The 16,508-nt window shown below is 44.1% G+C and overlaps 1 protein-coding gene across 3 annotated transcripts in view; it reads right to left on the bottom strand.

Moving 5' to 3' along the window:
* The window catches only part of AGRN (agrin), a 379,875-nt gene that overhangs the window by 108,897 nt on the left and 254,470 nt on the right, over positions 1 to 16,508 (bottom strand). For all 3 annotated transcript variants that reach the window (XM_030186208.1, XM_030186209.1, XM_030186210.1), the window contains one exon: positions 5,579 to 5,782. In XM_030186208.1, coding sequence (XP_030042068.1) covers positions 5,579 to 5,782 — 204 coding nt within the window. The remainder of the gene's footprint in view (positions 1 to 5,578; positions 5,783 to 16,508) is intronic.

Here is a 16,508-nt window from a genome sequence, read left to right as displayed (position 1 = left end):
GAGTTCATTATACACCCACTGTCCCCTCCCTGGGAATGCTGCAGGGGTGGGGCTGTGCAGCATAGAGGTCCCATCTGAGTGCTAGCGGAGTCTCTTGAATTCTGCGAAGGGGGGGGGGGGGGGGAAGAGAGGGAAGCAAAAGGCACTGACCTAGCTGTGGTTATGATGTGTACAAATAAAGCTGCCGCTACTTCAATCTCAGAAGAAATGACTGAGTGTTATCTGAGTGCAAGTCAGAGGAATGATGGTATTTAAAGCGTCTCATGTGTCTATGTCATCCCCACACCAGACCCCATGATGATCATTTTTCATTTGCAGGATATAGAGGAGGGAAGGGAGAGTGCTGAATCTTCTTAGGAAGGCTGTTCAGGGAAAGAAGAGAAGAGAGGATCTGACAGGCACAACCCCTCCCCATCAGCTCTCCTTGTCTGCAGAACAGCTCTCAGCCTAAGCCTTTGAAGTGTGAAATTAAAGACAGATACATCTCCCACATCAGCCTATTTAAACAACTTTATCTTCCATTATCCCAGATAAAAGCTAGGAAAGTCTCTCTCTTTGGAGTCATAGAGAAGTCCTCCCTTCTATTCCCCAATCAACCCTCAGCAGGCTCCATTAATGACTAGCAGGTAATCAGGTTCCTTTCAGAATGAGACCCAGATTCTGAACACCAGGCACCCAACAACACTCAACACTCTAGCTAATTTATGACATATATTCACCATGGTGGGGGGAGGGGAGACCAAGATGAATATAAAAAAGAAGTTTGGGACTGGGGGTGGGGTGGGGGTGGGGGCAGCTCCAGTTCCTCCTCATGGAGGCTCCAGGGGAAAAGGCAGAGCTCTCTTATTAGCACTAGTTCTCGTAATGTACCTTGAAATCCGTACTGAAAACCAACTCCTTAAACCAGGATCTAGAGCAACTTCACTACCACAAAGAGTAGCAATCTAAACTCAATGCACACATACACACACACACAGCTCTGCTAATATACCACACTTCTGCCATGCAGCACCCCTATGCTCTGCCGGTACAGAGATCCTACAACCACAGCTGTCAATGCAACTTACTCCTACACTGCAGCACTCCTGTACAGAGACCCACAGTCATACTGTAGCTCTGCCAATGTACTCCACTCTTGCCCTTTCAGTAGAGAAACCCTACAAATACAGCTCAAGTTTGAAGCCAAGATAAGTAAAGGCAGTCTTGCAAGTGAGAGAGAGATGAAGAACTGAGGGGGCGGGGACACAGAGAAGGTTATCAGAGGATGAACAAAGAGAAGGAGAGGGCAAGTAGAGGATCAAAATTCTGTTCAGGTAAGCAGGGTAAGGCCGTTTTTTTAAGACCAAAAGGAAGAGCTTAAAGAGGATGCAAGAAGAGACTGGAAGCCAATGCTCAAGATGAAGGAGTAGGGTGACATGGTCAAAACATGATTTCTGCAGGATCACACGTTACCTCATTAAGCACTTAGGACAACAAAAGTATTTACTTATTTATTTAGAAATATTAACCATGTTTATAAAGAGATTCACCCAAGGTGGTGTGGTGTACAACATGAAGTTTATAGCTATCTGCTAGGTTTAGAAGTTCAATTTAGAAGCATCCACATGTGTAAATGGCAGCCTTTACACATTTAGATTGCCACTATTTACATGTGTAGATGGCTAGGACACAGAGGCCCCGATGCTGATAAGCAAACATGGGAGCTAGAGGCCATTAGCGCTGGAGTAGCACCCACATTTGCTACCACAAAATGTTCAGAGCCGGTGAGCGCATGAAATAATGAGCTTACCAGCTCTGAATGCTAATAGCATGCAATGCTCAGCAGGCAACGTGACAAACAAGGAGCTGGCATTAGGGTTTGCCAGGGCATTGGGGAGGAATGAGACCCTGTTCAGCATGCATTTACATGCTTCCATACCTCCCCAAGCACATAACCCCCACCCCACAGCAAATACATTGAAACCTGGTGGTTCAGTGGGTCCCTTGCCTCCTCCCCCCAAAAGCTAGCCCTGGTGATCTAGTGTTGTTCCTCCCTCACCCCCAAGCCCCTTCGTACCTTCAAAAGAATCCTAGCTTCAAACAGGAGAAGGGACTAGCACTCCCTCCTTCCTCCTGCGGGCGGTGCCTCAAAATGGCAAATGTGGTGTCTACCATCACCCCAAAAATATACTTAAAGGAGTACACATATATGTTGCAAAAATGGAACCTACATATGTAAGTGCTGACCCTTACAAACATAATGCCCCAAGTATGCCTGTAGGTTTGTAAAATGGATGTCCCCAACTGTATCTGCTGGGAAATAAATGTGCCCTCTTTCACGCCGTTATACATATTTTACAAAAGAATCCATGTTTAGCAGAGCCTTTTTTATTTTTTTCCAAGCCAGTGGAAACTAGAAAGAATTATACAAAAGGGGTTGAGAATATCAATTCATTTGGGAGCAAAATAACTAGTAACATTTAACGGAATGGGATGGAGCTTGGCATATGAGAGAAAAAAACAGTATAATGACATATTGAGATTACAAACGGGCCAAATCAGACTGTGAGTATCAGAGAAATAAGAACCCTCCCCTACGCTAAAAAAAAAATGTCTCAATGCATTTCCACAGAAGTTGTTGCAGCATCTGTAGAATATAAACTTACATACAGTGAATCACAGAACTTAGGGAATTGCTCCTTTCAAATTGCCTCCACTCCAACCCAAAAATCTATCCCTCTGCAATTGTCCACTCCCACAAATTACTCCCTACAACTGCCCTACCACCTCCAAATACTATTTTTCACAAGTGACCACCAACTTGCAAACTATTCCACCCTTAAAAATTACCCCCTCACAACTGTCCCTACCAGCCAGACAATACTCCCACAACTGCCTCACCAGCCCTAAAAACTACCTCCAGCAGCTGCCCAACAGCCTGCAAACTGCCTCCACCCCCAAATATGACATGTCTGCAAACTGCCCCACTCCCAAAAAAACACCTCTCCCCCCACAACTGCCCTATCTCCGACTGCCCCACCACCACAGCTACCCACAAAGATATTAGACATGAAGCATACCCAGAACACAGCACACACACAGATTACAAATAATTTCCTAGCTATGACGTACTGCATTTTATTCCGATATAGTTCATTTTCTTTGTTGTTATTTCTATGGTGAAACTTACTGACTAAATTGTACTGCTTTCTTTTTAGTTGCTATGTGCACAGCCAACTAGCATCTGTTGCCATGGGCTACATTAAGGAATTGGCAAACATACCTCCAAAACTTAGGGAACTGTCCAAGGTCCGCAAGATTCAGAAGGTTAGAATTGACAACTCTCTGGCTTTTTTCAGGATTCTGCTAATTTTACATTCATATCCGGAAGCTAAAAGGATGGCTAACACGTCAGGACACTATTCAGATTCAAAAAAACTATCTGCAGTTCTCCAATCATCCTCCCTGTGTGGGTGAGGCTGACTTGACTGTTTCCAGGGTAACCAGTAGAAGCGACTGTGCATAGGATCCAGCCAATTGGAAGGCTGTGAGGGTGGAACATTAGAAGGCAGCTCCATGATGTTTTATGACAGGAGACAGTATGAGCCTATCTGGCCTATTCTGTGGGCTGAAACAAGTGGGTGGAGCTTGCCGCCATATTGTGCGACTCCAAACTTTCGAAGATGCTACTGAAAACAATAGCAAACTTGTGAGGTTTGTGACTGCCTGTGTGTGTTTTGTTTTATTTGACAGCTTTTTTATTTCTTTGAAAGATTCCCATATGTAACCCAAGGTATTTTTTTTTACTTCTGGGGGGGGGGGGGGGGGGGGTGTCCTAGGGGGTGAGCTGTGGTCTCGCCATGGGTGTTGGCACTCTGGAGTGGCAGACTTGTTTTTGGAGCCATGGGAGTCCCCCACAACTCAGCCTCAAAGCTCAGGCAGAGCTGTGGCCTTTCTTAAAGCTGCCCACTACAAAAATCGAGCGTCCCATGGCTCATGCCCCAGGACCCCTCCCAGAGGTAAAAAAAACAAGTTAGATATGGGAAGCTTTCAAATAAATAGAAAAGCTGTCAAATAAAAATAACACACACACATAGGCAGTCATAAACCTCACAAGTTTGTTATTGTTTGGGGTCACACAATATGGCAGACGCGCAGGGGAGATGGCTTCATCTTTTTGATGTTATGCCATCTCCTGTCATAAAACCTTGTTGAGGCAGCTCTAGTCACAGAGATTGTGGATAGGATCTAGCCAATGAGAAGGCTATAGGGGCAGAGCAATAGAAGGTTGCTCTACTCACAGAAAGGGAGGTAGTGACCTGTGGCAAGTTAACGTGCTTGTCCCAACATTCAACCCATGATGAGCAGCATTTTCTAAAAAACAGTCGCTCTACATTTTTGGTACACCGATACCAGTACTGAATATCCAGGTACAACGTGGCCATCAGAACTTATCAAGGTAATGATGATATTCAAAGTAGTATCCAGATAACTGTCCAGACAAAATTAGGGCAGCCGCTGTCCTATCATTATCCAGATAGTTGTTCGGTTAGCGGACTATCACTACAAACTGGGTAATGTATATAATTATATACAGTAACTTCCTGCTCTGCTTTAGCTCTGCTCCTGAATTGCCTTGGACCTATCCCGATAGTGTCAGGGTGGTCAGTGATTTTCAGAGCCATTATCCGAGTAACGCCCTGAAAACTACCGCACCTACCTGAATAAATGCCAATCCCAAAGTTTCTGCATGAAGTGGGAGATGGCAGAGAAATGAAGTCACTCCACAAATGGGAAAAGCAGGTCCAACAGCTGCACCATTCAAACACTAATTCATAGCAACATAGCAATTATGGAATTGTACTTTTCAAACAGTCCTCCCTTCTCATCTCCTTTTCGATCACAGACACACAGAGAGCCAACACAGATAGAAATACACAAACGCACCCATACATACTAACACACCCACTTTCGCACAGACACACACATTCAAGCACACACATGAAAATATACACAGACACACATAAAACGTACATGCACTTGCAAGAACACGTGTATAAATACGAATGCATAGATATGGTAGCCCACAAAGATATATATACAAGCAATACACACACACCAAACAGATAAACAAAAGAGAAATATGCACACAGAGACAAAACATAGTCATACACTCACAGATGCAGAGGAATTGGAAAGAATTCCATGAGCAACGCTCTGCATGCTTTTCCCATTTGTTAAAACGCTGGGGAATTTTGAATCCCAACCTGGACATCCCATTTCCCACACTGAGTCCCTGAGCAAAATCAAGGTTTTCCAGCTTCTCTTTGCTTACAGTGTTGGGTCTCTCACTCAAAGACAGTGTCACCACCTGGAAAAGAACCAGAGATTCCAAGCCACAGATTGCAGTGAAATGCCATCTTTTACTGTCTGGTCAGAAACATAACATCATGCTCACCAAGCAACCTTGCAGAAAGAGGTCACTCCTAATGCATCTTGCTTATCAAGTGATCTTAAGCAAATGCTTCACCTTTGATGTACCCCACCCATTGAGTGACCATACAAAGAAGAGTCACCTTCTGATCCAGAATGACCTTACCATCCTCACAGGGTCCTTTCCTGGACACCTCAATCACCTTCTTCTGCTGGCATGAAGCCGCCTGTAGGTGGCACTTGCTGACATATGTGACTCCATTGCTGCCACACACTCGCAAGTAGGGCTGGCTGTTGTTACACTGTGGACACACACAGTGGCCATCCATGCAGTGGGCTCCAAAAGAACAAATAGTACTGCCACAGCTCTCTGGAAAAGAAAACACAGAAAGGGAGAAAGTCAAAAGGATCAATATAAAAAAAAAACCAAAAACTGCCGTTGATATTGAAGTTTTACAGTTCAGATTTGTCCTGATGTGGCTTCTTCTACTCAGATGTGTAGGAAGTCCTTTATTCATTCAAGTGCTAGCTACGGCTGCAATTTTTTTAAGGGTCCCCTGAAAGTGCCTTGTTAGCTTTCAAAGTAATAGTTGTGCTTTTTTTGATCCTCCACAATTTCTGATATGAAAGTACGATGCTATTATCCAATTCAGTGGTGTAAATTAGGTAGATGTAGGGCTTATTCCTGGGAGAATTCTGTGCAACTGCACACCACAGAACTTGCGTAGAATTGCCTCAGGGCACAGAATTTACCTTCTTCTGCATAGAATATTTTCTAAGCCAGCGGGAGGTGGGAGCTAGTGTTAAAATTCAGTTGGTGCCACAGCCTTCCTCCACTCTCTCCCAAAGGCCTCTGATCTATATTTTTTATTTATTTATTGGTAGTGTGTGTGTGTGGATTTCTTTCCTTTGACCTCCTAGAGATTGAAGTAAAGAGCTGGGTATTTAACCTGCCCTGATGGGGTCTTAGGCAATCAAAACTTTCAGAATAGCACAGGATTTCAAGTACCATGCTGATCGCAGGCTGCAAGAGTTGTGCTGCGGCACCAGCTGAGTTTCATTGACATCTGCACACTTGAGCACTTGTGTACCAAAGTCAGTGCTGGGAGGTAGGCTAAAGAGATTGAGTTCAGGGAGACAATCTGGGAGAGGGACTTACTGGGGAAGATAAAGGGTTAAGAGAATGTGTGTGGGGCAGGGAGAAGAAAGCAGTGAGTAACAGGATATATGCACAAGAGAAGATGAACTGAAAGAAACAGGGATAGGGGATACGCAGGGCTTTTTTTGAGGGGGTACTTGGGGGTACTGAGTACCGGCACCTTTTCCACTGTCTGCTACAATTGACCTATGATTCCCAAGTTTTAATGAAAGAGCTCAGGCTTGCACACCAATTCTGCCTGGTCATAGATTCTGTGACTGGTTGCAGGGGGCCTGGCTATTGTGAGGTGGGTCCCGCAGTGATCACCCCCACTCCTGAAGGGTGACCTGGCATTTGAGTACTAGCACCTTTTTCGAGAGAGTTGGAGGGTGAGAGCTGAGGGAGGAGGACAGTACATTTGTGTGTACGTATAGAGGAGAGTGATCATTTCTGAGATTTTCGATTTCACTTTTTTCATATGGCAATCTGCAGAACCCAAGAGGACCTGCAAGTAGCACTCAACTGCTAACAACTTTAGCAGCAACTATGAACACCGCTGAGTTGCCACATGTCATAGGAGCCAACTTTTCAAAATGACTGAGGGTGCTAATGCTGGGGTGCTCAAGCACCCACAGAGCTGGCACCTATGCCACAAGTGTTGGCAGCACCAAGAAATCGGCACTGCCTGCAGCTCAGAATCACAGGCACCAGCTCTGCAGGTGCTGTGGCTGCTTGGGCACCTTCAAAATACTCTCCCCTGAGGGAAAAGTTTTTGCACAATGCAGGCGAGATAAAGCAGGAAAAGCTTACACTAACCAGTAACCAGTGTTACTGCTCCTGCCTTCTCCTGAAGCCTATTGGTTGGCTACAGAATATCTGACCAATGAGCTGCAAGGGAAGGAGGAAGACAGCCCTATGCAGGAGCAGGAATGGATAGAGACTCACTTCTCCATGGACAGTGAGATCATCTAGCCACACAGCTGAAGTGACTCCATGGTGACGTCACCGACCTGGCCCTTCCAAAGCACAGAAAACTTAAAAGAGCTCTCTGCGCATGTCCCTGCCTTCTCGCCACTGACAGGCACTATATATACTGCACAATCAGTGCACCCGCATTAGTTTTATTTTTTCTGCGGTACAGTTAGGACCCACTAACCCGTCAAGTCCCTTCATATAATCATTTTCTTAAAATTCTTTATTTTCTGACTAAAATTCTATCATCTCCGGTGTTTTAGAAGCAACGTTTCACAAGATGTTCACAACTGTACCATTACTTCACGAACGTTTCAGACGTCTTCCTTTGTCAACTAAATGGGAAGGTCTGTCATCCTGTAGAGTAGCTTGCTACTCCTACCAATTCTGTTAACCCCCCTGCTCTAACACCCGGGGGTCAGGATCAGGTTCCTCCTGCACTGGCTTTGCCACTCTACCGATTCTGTTAACCCTCCCGCTCTAACGCCTGGGGGTCAGGATCAGGTTTTTCCTGCAATACACAGTATGTCTGGCGCCGTGCATGCCGTTGACATGGAGGCTACTGGAGCCATGCAGGTTGTAGTGCTCAACATCACTCCATCTCGATGCTGATATCGACTTTGAGCAAACATCAAAGACTTTTGGAGTTCAGCTTTTAAAGTGACAGTGCCACTCTTACCGATTCTGTTACCCTTCTGCTCTAACGCCCGAGGTTCAGAATCAGGTTCCTCCTACAATAATCACTAAGTCCGGCACCGACCATGCCATCAACATGAGCCTACTGGAGCCATGCAGGATGCACTGCTCAACAACATGATAACTCCTCTGGAGCAATGCAAGACACACTGCTCAACAATATGATGACTCCTCGATGCCGATACCAACTTCAAACAAACATCAAAGACCCTCTGATTTTTGAACTTTTAAAGTGTCAGTACCTGTCATAGTACCGATGAAACAGCAATGCTCTTTTACCAGAAGGTAATGAGTTCAAGACCCAAGCAGTGCCACTCCTCATGAGTGAACTGACATGCACAACTCTGATATAGGTGTGCATACACATTAAAAAAAAAAAAAAAAGCAGTTAGCAGAGTTGACATTTTGATGTTGGTAAGAGACCTTGATGCCGTCAATCAGGATTCACAACTATTAGTTCATCTGTTCCTTTCCATGTGTTTTTCTTTGGGGGATCAGATTAGCTTCAAGGCACAAACATGCATAGATATTGGGAGGAACCCATTGAAATCAAGGGTAACACTTCACTCTAGATGATCCTCTCAGTCACTAAAGAGGTACCACACCAAGGCACATGTGCTTACTTGATATCCTCTGCCTATTTGTTCTCGGTCAGCAATGCACACCTATTAGTGCTGGTGTTTTTCTTTTGTGATGGGTCATCTCTAAAGATAATTGATCTACTTATTCAGTCTGGTTTTATTGTTTGTATCAGAGAGTTTAAGCCTCTTCCTTGGGTGTTTCTGCTTTCTAGACACACATTCCATCTAAATACAGGACTTGTCTAGAGCTTAAAGAAGTCAGATGCAACTGTACTTCAGCAGTTTACTTAACTCTTTCTTCTTCGGCAACAGTGAACAATCCGAATGAATTGCTTTGTTCTTTAACAGGCTGATTTCAGAACAATTTAGAAGTTGACAGTTTAACTCCCACTAACTTCTCCCAAATTTATATTCTATTACAGAGGTCCTGCTGCTTCTAAACAGGATCTCGATTTACAACTAAAGCCTTTAATCAGATACTTTCTGTCCACAATAATCACTATGGAGCTGTACCCTAATGGTTAGAGCAGTTGCCTGTTAAAGATCAAAATTCAAGACTGTTGGTTCAAGTCCTGAGGTCACTGTCATATTTTACTACCAGTTTCTCCTTTAAGTACCAGAACCACAGTTCTTCTATACTTATTTCCCTGCTATCGCAGGTTATCAATAGAAATCAAACAAAATAAAACATGGAAAAGAAAATAAGATGATACCTTTTTTATTGGACATAACTTAATACATTTCTTGATTAGCTTTCGAAGGTTGCCCTTCTTTGTCAGATCGGAAATAAGCAAATGTGGTAGCAGATAGTATATATAAGAGAAACATCCACGCATTACTTTGACAGTCTGACAGAGTGGGAGGGTGGGGGGTATGCATGGGGACATCAAAGCATTTCATTGATATTCTAACAGCAACTTTGCGACTATATTAGATTAGCAACACAATGGAGCAGTGAACTTCATATTAACATTTCAGCCGCACAACTAAAAGCACATGTTTTGTCTATTAGACGTGTCAGTGCGGCTGCGAGCCATTGGGAAGTACAGTATAAGTTTGCAATGCGAATCCATGTGGCTCCTAGAAGAGCTTTTCACATGGGAATGTCCTCATGGGGCGAATGCCCAAAATGTGGAGAGACTGGAGCAACATTAGGACACATGTTTTGGACCTGCGTGGACGTGGGGAAATTTTGGAAATCCATCTTGTTCTCTGTGTCTAAGCTTTGGAACACAAAGTGGACCTATGATGCTGGATTATTATTTGGACACCCCAGACTATTAAAGCCTAGCCCCAAGGGATTTGCAGAATTTGTGGCTAAGGCGACCATCACTTCCAAACAGGTCATATTAACAGAGTGGATTTCGCACAAGGCTCCTACATTGCAACAATGGCGGACCCGCATGTTACTATTGATGCGCCTAGAGCGTGCTGGACTGTTCGACTTGGAATCGAAAAACGGGAAGAAATTTCAAGAGTGCTGGGGTCCCTTCTGGATGACGCTCACGCCCAGAGCACGAAGCCATCTGTTGAACGTATGACTTTAGAGACATGTGTATTGTAGTAAAGACTGGGTTGAGAGATGATGAGTCCCGTAAAAGGGGGGGAGGGATTAGTTGGGGGGAAAGGGGGGGGAAGGGGGGCAAGGGGACACTACAAATTGGCTGATGATTTCATGTTGTGTTGTTTCAATTCCACAGTTGTATTTCCTGAGTATTTTTCATCAATAAAAATGATTTAAACATAACAGCAACTTTGCATCAATGGAAGTCTTCTCCTTTTACTTTCTGGATGTATTGGTGATAATCTTTATCACTTCCTACAGCCTCTACAACTGTATCAGTGGATACTCAACTTGCAATGATGCGGTTTCTAGAATTAGAGGGCACTTTTATTGCACTTGACTGCTAGAGTTGCACTTTCAACGTATAGAAGCTACATGCAAGACCTCGTAGACCTACCTCCTAGAAATGCTAACAGATCAGCCCGCAAATTCCTCAATCTACATTTCCCCAACTGCAAAGGAGTAAAATACAAACTAACACATGCGACTAACTTCTCCTACATGAGCACGCAGTTATGGAATGCACTACCAACTGATCTGAAAACGATAAACGACATAACTAGCTTTCGGAAATCTCTGAAAACCAACAAGGCCTACAATGGGAATCCATAGCTTAATTATAACACCTCACCACATTCTATTAACTGTCTTTCTATAACTCTGTTTAGATCTTTTTCCTCATCCATGAATCTGTTATAACACCAATTGTACCTAGCTCCTGGAATGGCGATGCCATAACAGGTTTTTGTAAGCCACACTGAGCCTGCAAATAGGTGGGAAAATGTGGGATACAAATGCAATAAATAAATAAATAGATAGAACTCCGATTGCAATGCCAGTTCATTACAGTACAGCTCTATACATTACGGCTGTTTAGGCATTTCCTTCATGCAACATATGGTGTTCCATATAATTATGGGTATTATAACCAATTATAGCCTCATACGTCACTGTTTTTGCATTCAGTCTTGAGGGATAATAAATGCCTAAAGAATGTGCAGGTTACCCTCTTCTTCTGAACTCAATGTATGTATTTCCTAAGCACACGCATGGATCACTTCTTTATATTTGCTGCTCATATGGTGATCTATTATTGTGCTTCATTATAACTTTCTATCATATTGGATAATCTGTTCGTGCCATTCAGAAAAACCAAAGACATTCACACCTTCACTCAATCCTTGACCACTTTGAGGGTTTCAACTTTATGCATTACCCAGCTCTTCCTAGTTGCAATCAGGCAGTTTGTGAAGTAGCACTGGTGTAATTTCATTGCCGTTATGTCCATTATGCCGACATCATTGACGGCATACTGGACATAAGTATTCTTTTTGCCATCTTCCTCTCGGACATTGTCTTCTCTATTTCAGGGTGCTGATAATTACTCAGAATTGCTATTAACTCAAATTCATTCACTCACCACTATGACTTCTATTTCCTTGTCTGCTCCAATGGAGCAAATACATCGGTTACAACTGTACATGTCCCAACTTTAAGCGGCATAAGTAAATGGAAAGCTGCATTCCACCCTAGTAATACTGGACTTTTTCATCCACAGTTTTCTTATAAGAGCAAATATCGGAAGATCAGGAGTACTTCTACCCTGTTTCCCCGAAAGTAAGTCATCCTCCGAAAATAAGACCTAGTAGAGGTTTACCTAAATTGGTAGATATAAGGCCTCCCCCGAAAGTAAGACCTAGCAAATTTTTGTTTGAAAGCAGGGCCGCCGAGAGCCGGACAAGGCCGCCCCCCGGGCCCCCCCCCCCCCCCCCCCCCGAGGTGGCTGGGCCCCCCTCCACCCATCCTCCGTCGCTCCCGGAACTAACCTTAAACGCCTCCTTTCACCTTCGCAGCAAGCAGCAGCAAGACAGACCTCTCCTTCCTTCCGTGCCCCGCCCTCGCGGACGTTACGTCAGGCGAGGGCGGAACACGGAAGGAAGGAGTGGCCTGCCCTGCTGCTGCTTGCTGCGAAGGTGAAAGGAGGCGTTTAAGGTTAGTTCCGGGAGCGACGGAGGGCGGGCGGGCCAACCCCGATCCAACCTCGATGTTTCCCCGAAAAATAAGACAGCCCCTGAAAATAAGACCTAGCGCATTTTTGGGGGCAAAAATTAATATAAGACAGTGTCTTATTTTCGGGGAAACACGGTATTCAATCTGGCATCAGCACCATGAGTGTTCACGTCATGTTTGGTCACATCTCTGACCCATTTTCATCAGAATGGAATAGATGTTTTTAAATGTATTTAACGACAGGTGAATTTTACGCCAAGTTTTTCACAGATATTTTCATGTCTTCCAGACTAAAGTCGTTCTCATACACACTAGATTTTTTTCTACAAAACACTGCTTGCTTACATTTGAACCCAGTGCAACAACGGAAACTTCCATCATCACCCCATTTCTTTGTATGCAATTATCACTCTCAAATCATGTAGCACAAATCTCGCTACTCCCTCAAATTCTAACTGTATTTAATTTGACCGCAGTTTTTTCTACTATTATTGAGCAACATGATAATACCACATACTTTTAAACAAGACTGGATGGCATATTGGACATAGCTTATGTCCCAAGTTGTGCTTGTGATGCACCAACTATATGGCAACAGCATATTCATACTTGGGTGCATTCAATACCTCTCTGTATTTTCTATAATTTAGTAACTCATATATTCTTATGTCCAATTGGACAATCGGTTTTTGCCAAATATTATCTCAACAAGCAGGGAGTACCACAACCTTTGAACTGTCACAGCATCTTATTTCCTGGACGTTCAACTCTCTACTGGATTGGAGCACAAAATTGTAATAGCATGAATGGTTATTCAGAACCACAATTCTACTTTCTTAATATAAAGTTACATTCACTCATTCGTTCTTTTCAGTATTTATATGCTGCTTAACCCTAAGCAAGGTAAATTTTCATTTTACATAGACTGTCAAATCAGAGTGGACTACAGTCAGATACATTTCTATTATCCTGTGATCAGGAACTTCTGTATCTCTTCTCTCCAGTTCCCCTCATAGCAAGCATATTTTCATAACGCAACTCGAAACGTAGCATACATACTACTCATTACTTTGTTTCCGGCTCCAAATGTGTGGTCCCCAGTGTTAGTTTTTTTCACGGCTTTGTATCAGCCGTACTTTCTTCCCAGAACTAATGGCTCTCATTCCATAACCCCAAGACACTATTCTCCATTGGAGTCTTTTCTATTCCATGATATCAATTTGGCACGTCAATCAATTATATGACTTGCTCCTGACTTATCTCCAGCGGTATCTCGTTTTCTTTCGACTGCATGTGCATGTAACACTTCAAGAGGCTGTTGTCTAATTTTGAATGCCTCTGATTCTCCTTCTGGTGTGTGCGTGTGTGTGTGTGTGTGTGTGTGTGTGTAGGTGTGACATTATTTGTTTTCTAATTTCTGAAGGTGTTTGCTCACATTCCTATAGTCGTCAATTTGTTTTGGTTTATACAAATGCTCTCTCCTTTCTCACCCCAGCTGACCTCCAGAGATGTCTTGGGAACTCTTTATAGTTGCCTGCTTTTATGGATGCTCCTTTGCACCCAAATTAATGACACGATAATCTATAGGCCTAGGTCATGGGGGTTTTACTATGAATTCATTTCACCAGGACTATCCAATCACCTGTCTTGTTATATCTCTCTCAGAGGAAACAATTTCTAGAGGCAGTGAGTCTAACCACCATATTTGTGCGCTGCAGGTGCTACTTCAGTATGAAGTATTATCAAATCTTTTAATGATATAGAACTTCTTAGCACTCATCTGAACTTTTTGCCTCAGAGTGTGTACCCTTTTTTTTCCATTTGGACATATATATATTATCCTTCTAGTATTTGGACTATTTCCTCTTACTAGTATGCATCAGAGATGTTCTATACAGTGGTCTTTCCTCGAGCCCTTTGTATACGTTTGGCTCGTAATGACTCCTCTGACCACCTGTTTTCATTTCTGTCTTTCTTTCATTAGTTAAAAAAAAAAGGGTAAGCCATTGTCTGTTGAAAGAAAATACATCTTTTCTGGTCTCATTAGACAGGACTTCATAGCTTTTGCAAATCCTTCATATCACAGTACATAGATGTACTACGAAACCTCATTTGCAAAGTATTGCTCTACTGGGTGTTTGTACGGCCAGTGGCGATCCTAAGTCAGCTGCCATCCGGGGCGGATCACCGCTGCACACCCCCCCCCCCCCCCCCCGGGTGCAGCGGTGTTCATCCCCCCCCAGAGTGCAGCACGACACCCCCCCCCCGGCAAAATGACACCCCCCTCCCCAGCGCATCAAGCCCCCCCCCTCCCGGGTGCATTCTTGGCTACTGGAGGGTGCAGAGAGCAGCTGCGCGCCTGTCGGCTCCACTGGCTCCCTGCTCCCTCTGCCCCGGAACAGGAAGTAACCTGTTCTGGGGCAGAGGGAGCAGGGAACCAGCGGAGCCGACAGGCGCACGGCTGCTCTCTGCACCCTCCAGCAGCGTGCACCCGGGGCGGACCACCCCGCCCTTGCTACGCCACTGTGTACAACAAACATAGCAATATCATTGTATATCTCTACAAAATACTCCTGCATTCTTGCTGCTTCTTCAGCAGTTTCTGTTCTGCAACCTCTATTTTTATTTTCATTGCTTGGAGCGTCAACTTACCACCTCCTCCACTTCTAGGAAACAGTCCTACTATTCTGCATTCTTTGCATGCAGCATTCTTTTCCGGACTGTTCTCTGTTTCTAGCTCGGGAGTCTTCAGCTGTGTGGCTAGATGATCTCACTGTCCATGGAGAAAAAATAGTTGCTTACCTGTAACGGTAGTTCTCCTTGCACAGTAGATCATCTAGCCACACAGACCCACCCACCCTCCCAAGTTGCCGCCAGCTCTTTGATTAACTAAGGCGGGCGCACTGATTGTCCAGTATATAAAGTGCCTGTCAGTGGCGGGAAGGCAGGGACATGTGCAGAGAGCTCTTCTAAGTTTTCTGTGCTTTGGAAGGGCCGGGTCGGTGACGTCACCGTGGAGTCACTTCAGCTGTGTGGCTAGATGATCTACTGTCCAAGGAGAACTACCGTTACAGGTAAGCAACTATTTTTTCTCCTACCTCTGCCAGTGGGGAGAAGAACAGAAGCAGATAGAAAAGCTTTGAAGGGGGATTTAAACAAATAGAAATACCTAAGCACTTAGGTATGTGCCCCTTTACGGACTAACATCTAGCAGTTGATACAGAGCATGGGAGGTGTGGAATCTGAGCAAGTTGGGCAAAAGGGCAGGAACGCCTCATATTGTGTGTAGGTTTTTGTCCTCTCTGGTGTGAGGGTAGGCAGGCAGGGGAGCTGGCTGGATGGAGCTGAAACAGCAGAAGCATTCCCACTAGTCTGCAGCTGCAGTTATGGGGAGACTGCCAGGGATCACCGTGCAGGCAGTCGGTCACGGGGCTGCTACAGCTATGCCTGTGGATGTAGTTCAGAAAGCAGAGGAAGTGAAAGTGATAATTTTTGCAGGCTTCTGTTCTATACACAGTAGAGAGCAGCAAACACCGAGGAGGAATCAACAACAGTTTATAATAAATAGCTGTCCTGTGGACTTGGCATCTGTTATATGGGAGTGGTCCCATAGAGAAAAGGCTGATTATAGAAGAGAGATTGTGGGAGGGAAAATGATTTTTGATGAAGAACTCACTAAGCTTAATGGGATAAAACAAAAAGCCCGCAAATCTGTCATGAGGACAGTGTATCTCATGCCCATGGCTTCTGCTGAGGTTACTTTGCAAAAAACAGAACCTGCTGGGAGGGAGAAGAATTGTTTATTCTGACCAAAAACAAGAGAGGCCATGCAGAAAGTGTAAGAGTGTAACTGATCTGTTTTGGGTGGAAAATGGAATCACTCTTTTTCAGTGAAAAAAACTAGAACATTTTTAAGAGAAAGAGAGTTATGTATGTGTAATTTAATGATTAATTCCAAAACAGGGCAGAATGCGGTGTAATCCTTCTCTTTAGTGTGACTGGGATTGTGAAGTAAGAATTATCTGACAGAAAAGTTAACATCAGACATTCTGCTAATAAAAGATTGTTTGCTTAAGTGACAAACTGAGAACGAAAGGTGACACTTTCATCCTTGAGCTCCAAGCTGAAAAATTGA

The sequence above is a fragment of the Microcaecilia unicolor genome, chromosome 13, assembly GCF_901765095.1.
Source record: "Microcaecilia unicolor chromosome 13, aMicUni1.1, whole genome shotgun sequence".
Lineage (NCBI taxonomy): Eukaryota > Metazoa > Chordata > Amphibia > Gymnophiona > Siphonopidae > Microcaecilia > Microcaecilia unicolor.
This window is presented reverse-complemented; position numbering and strand designations above follow the sequence as displayed.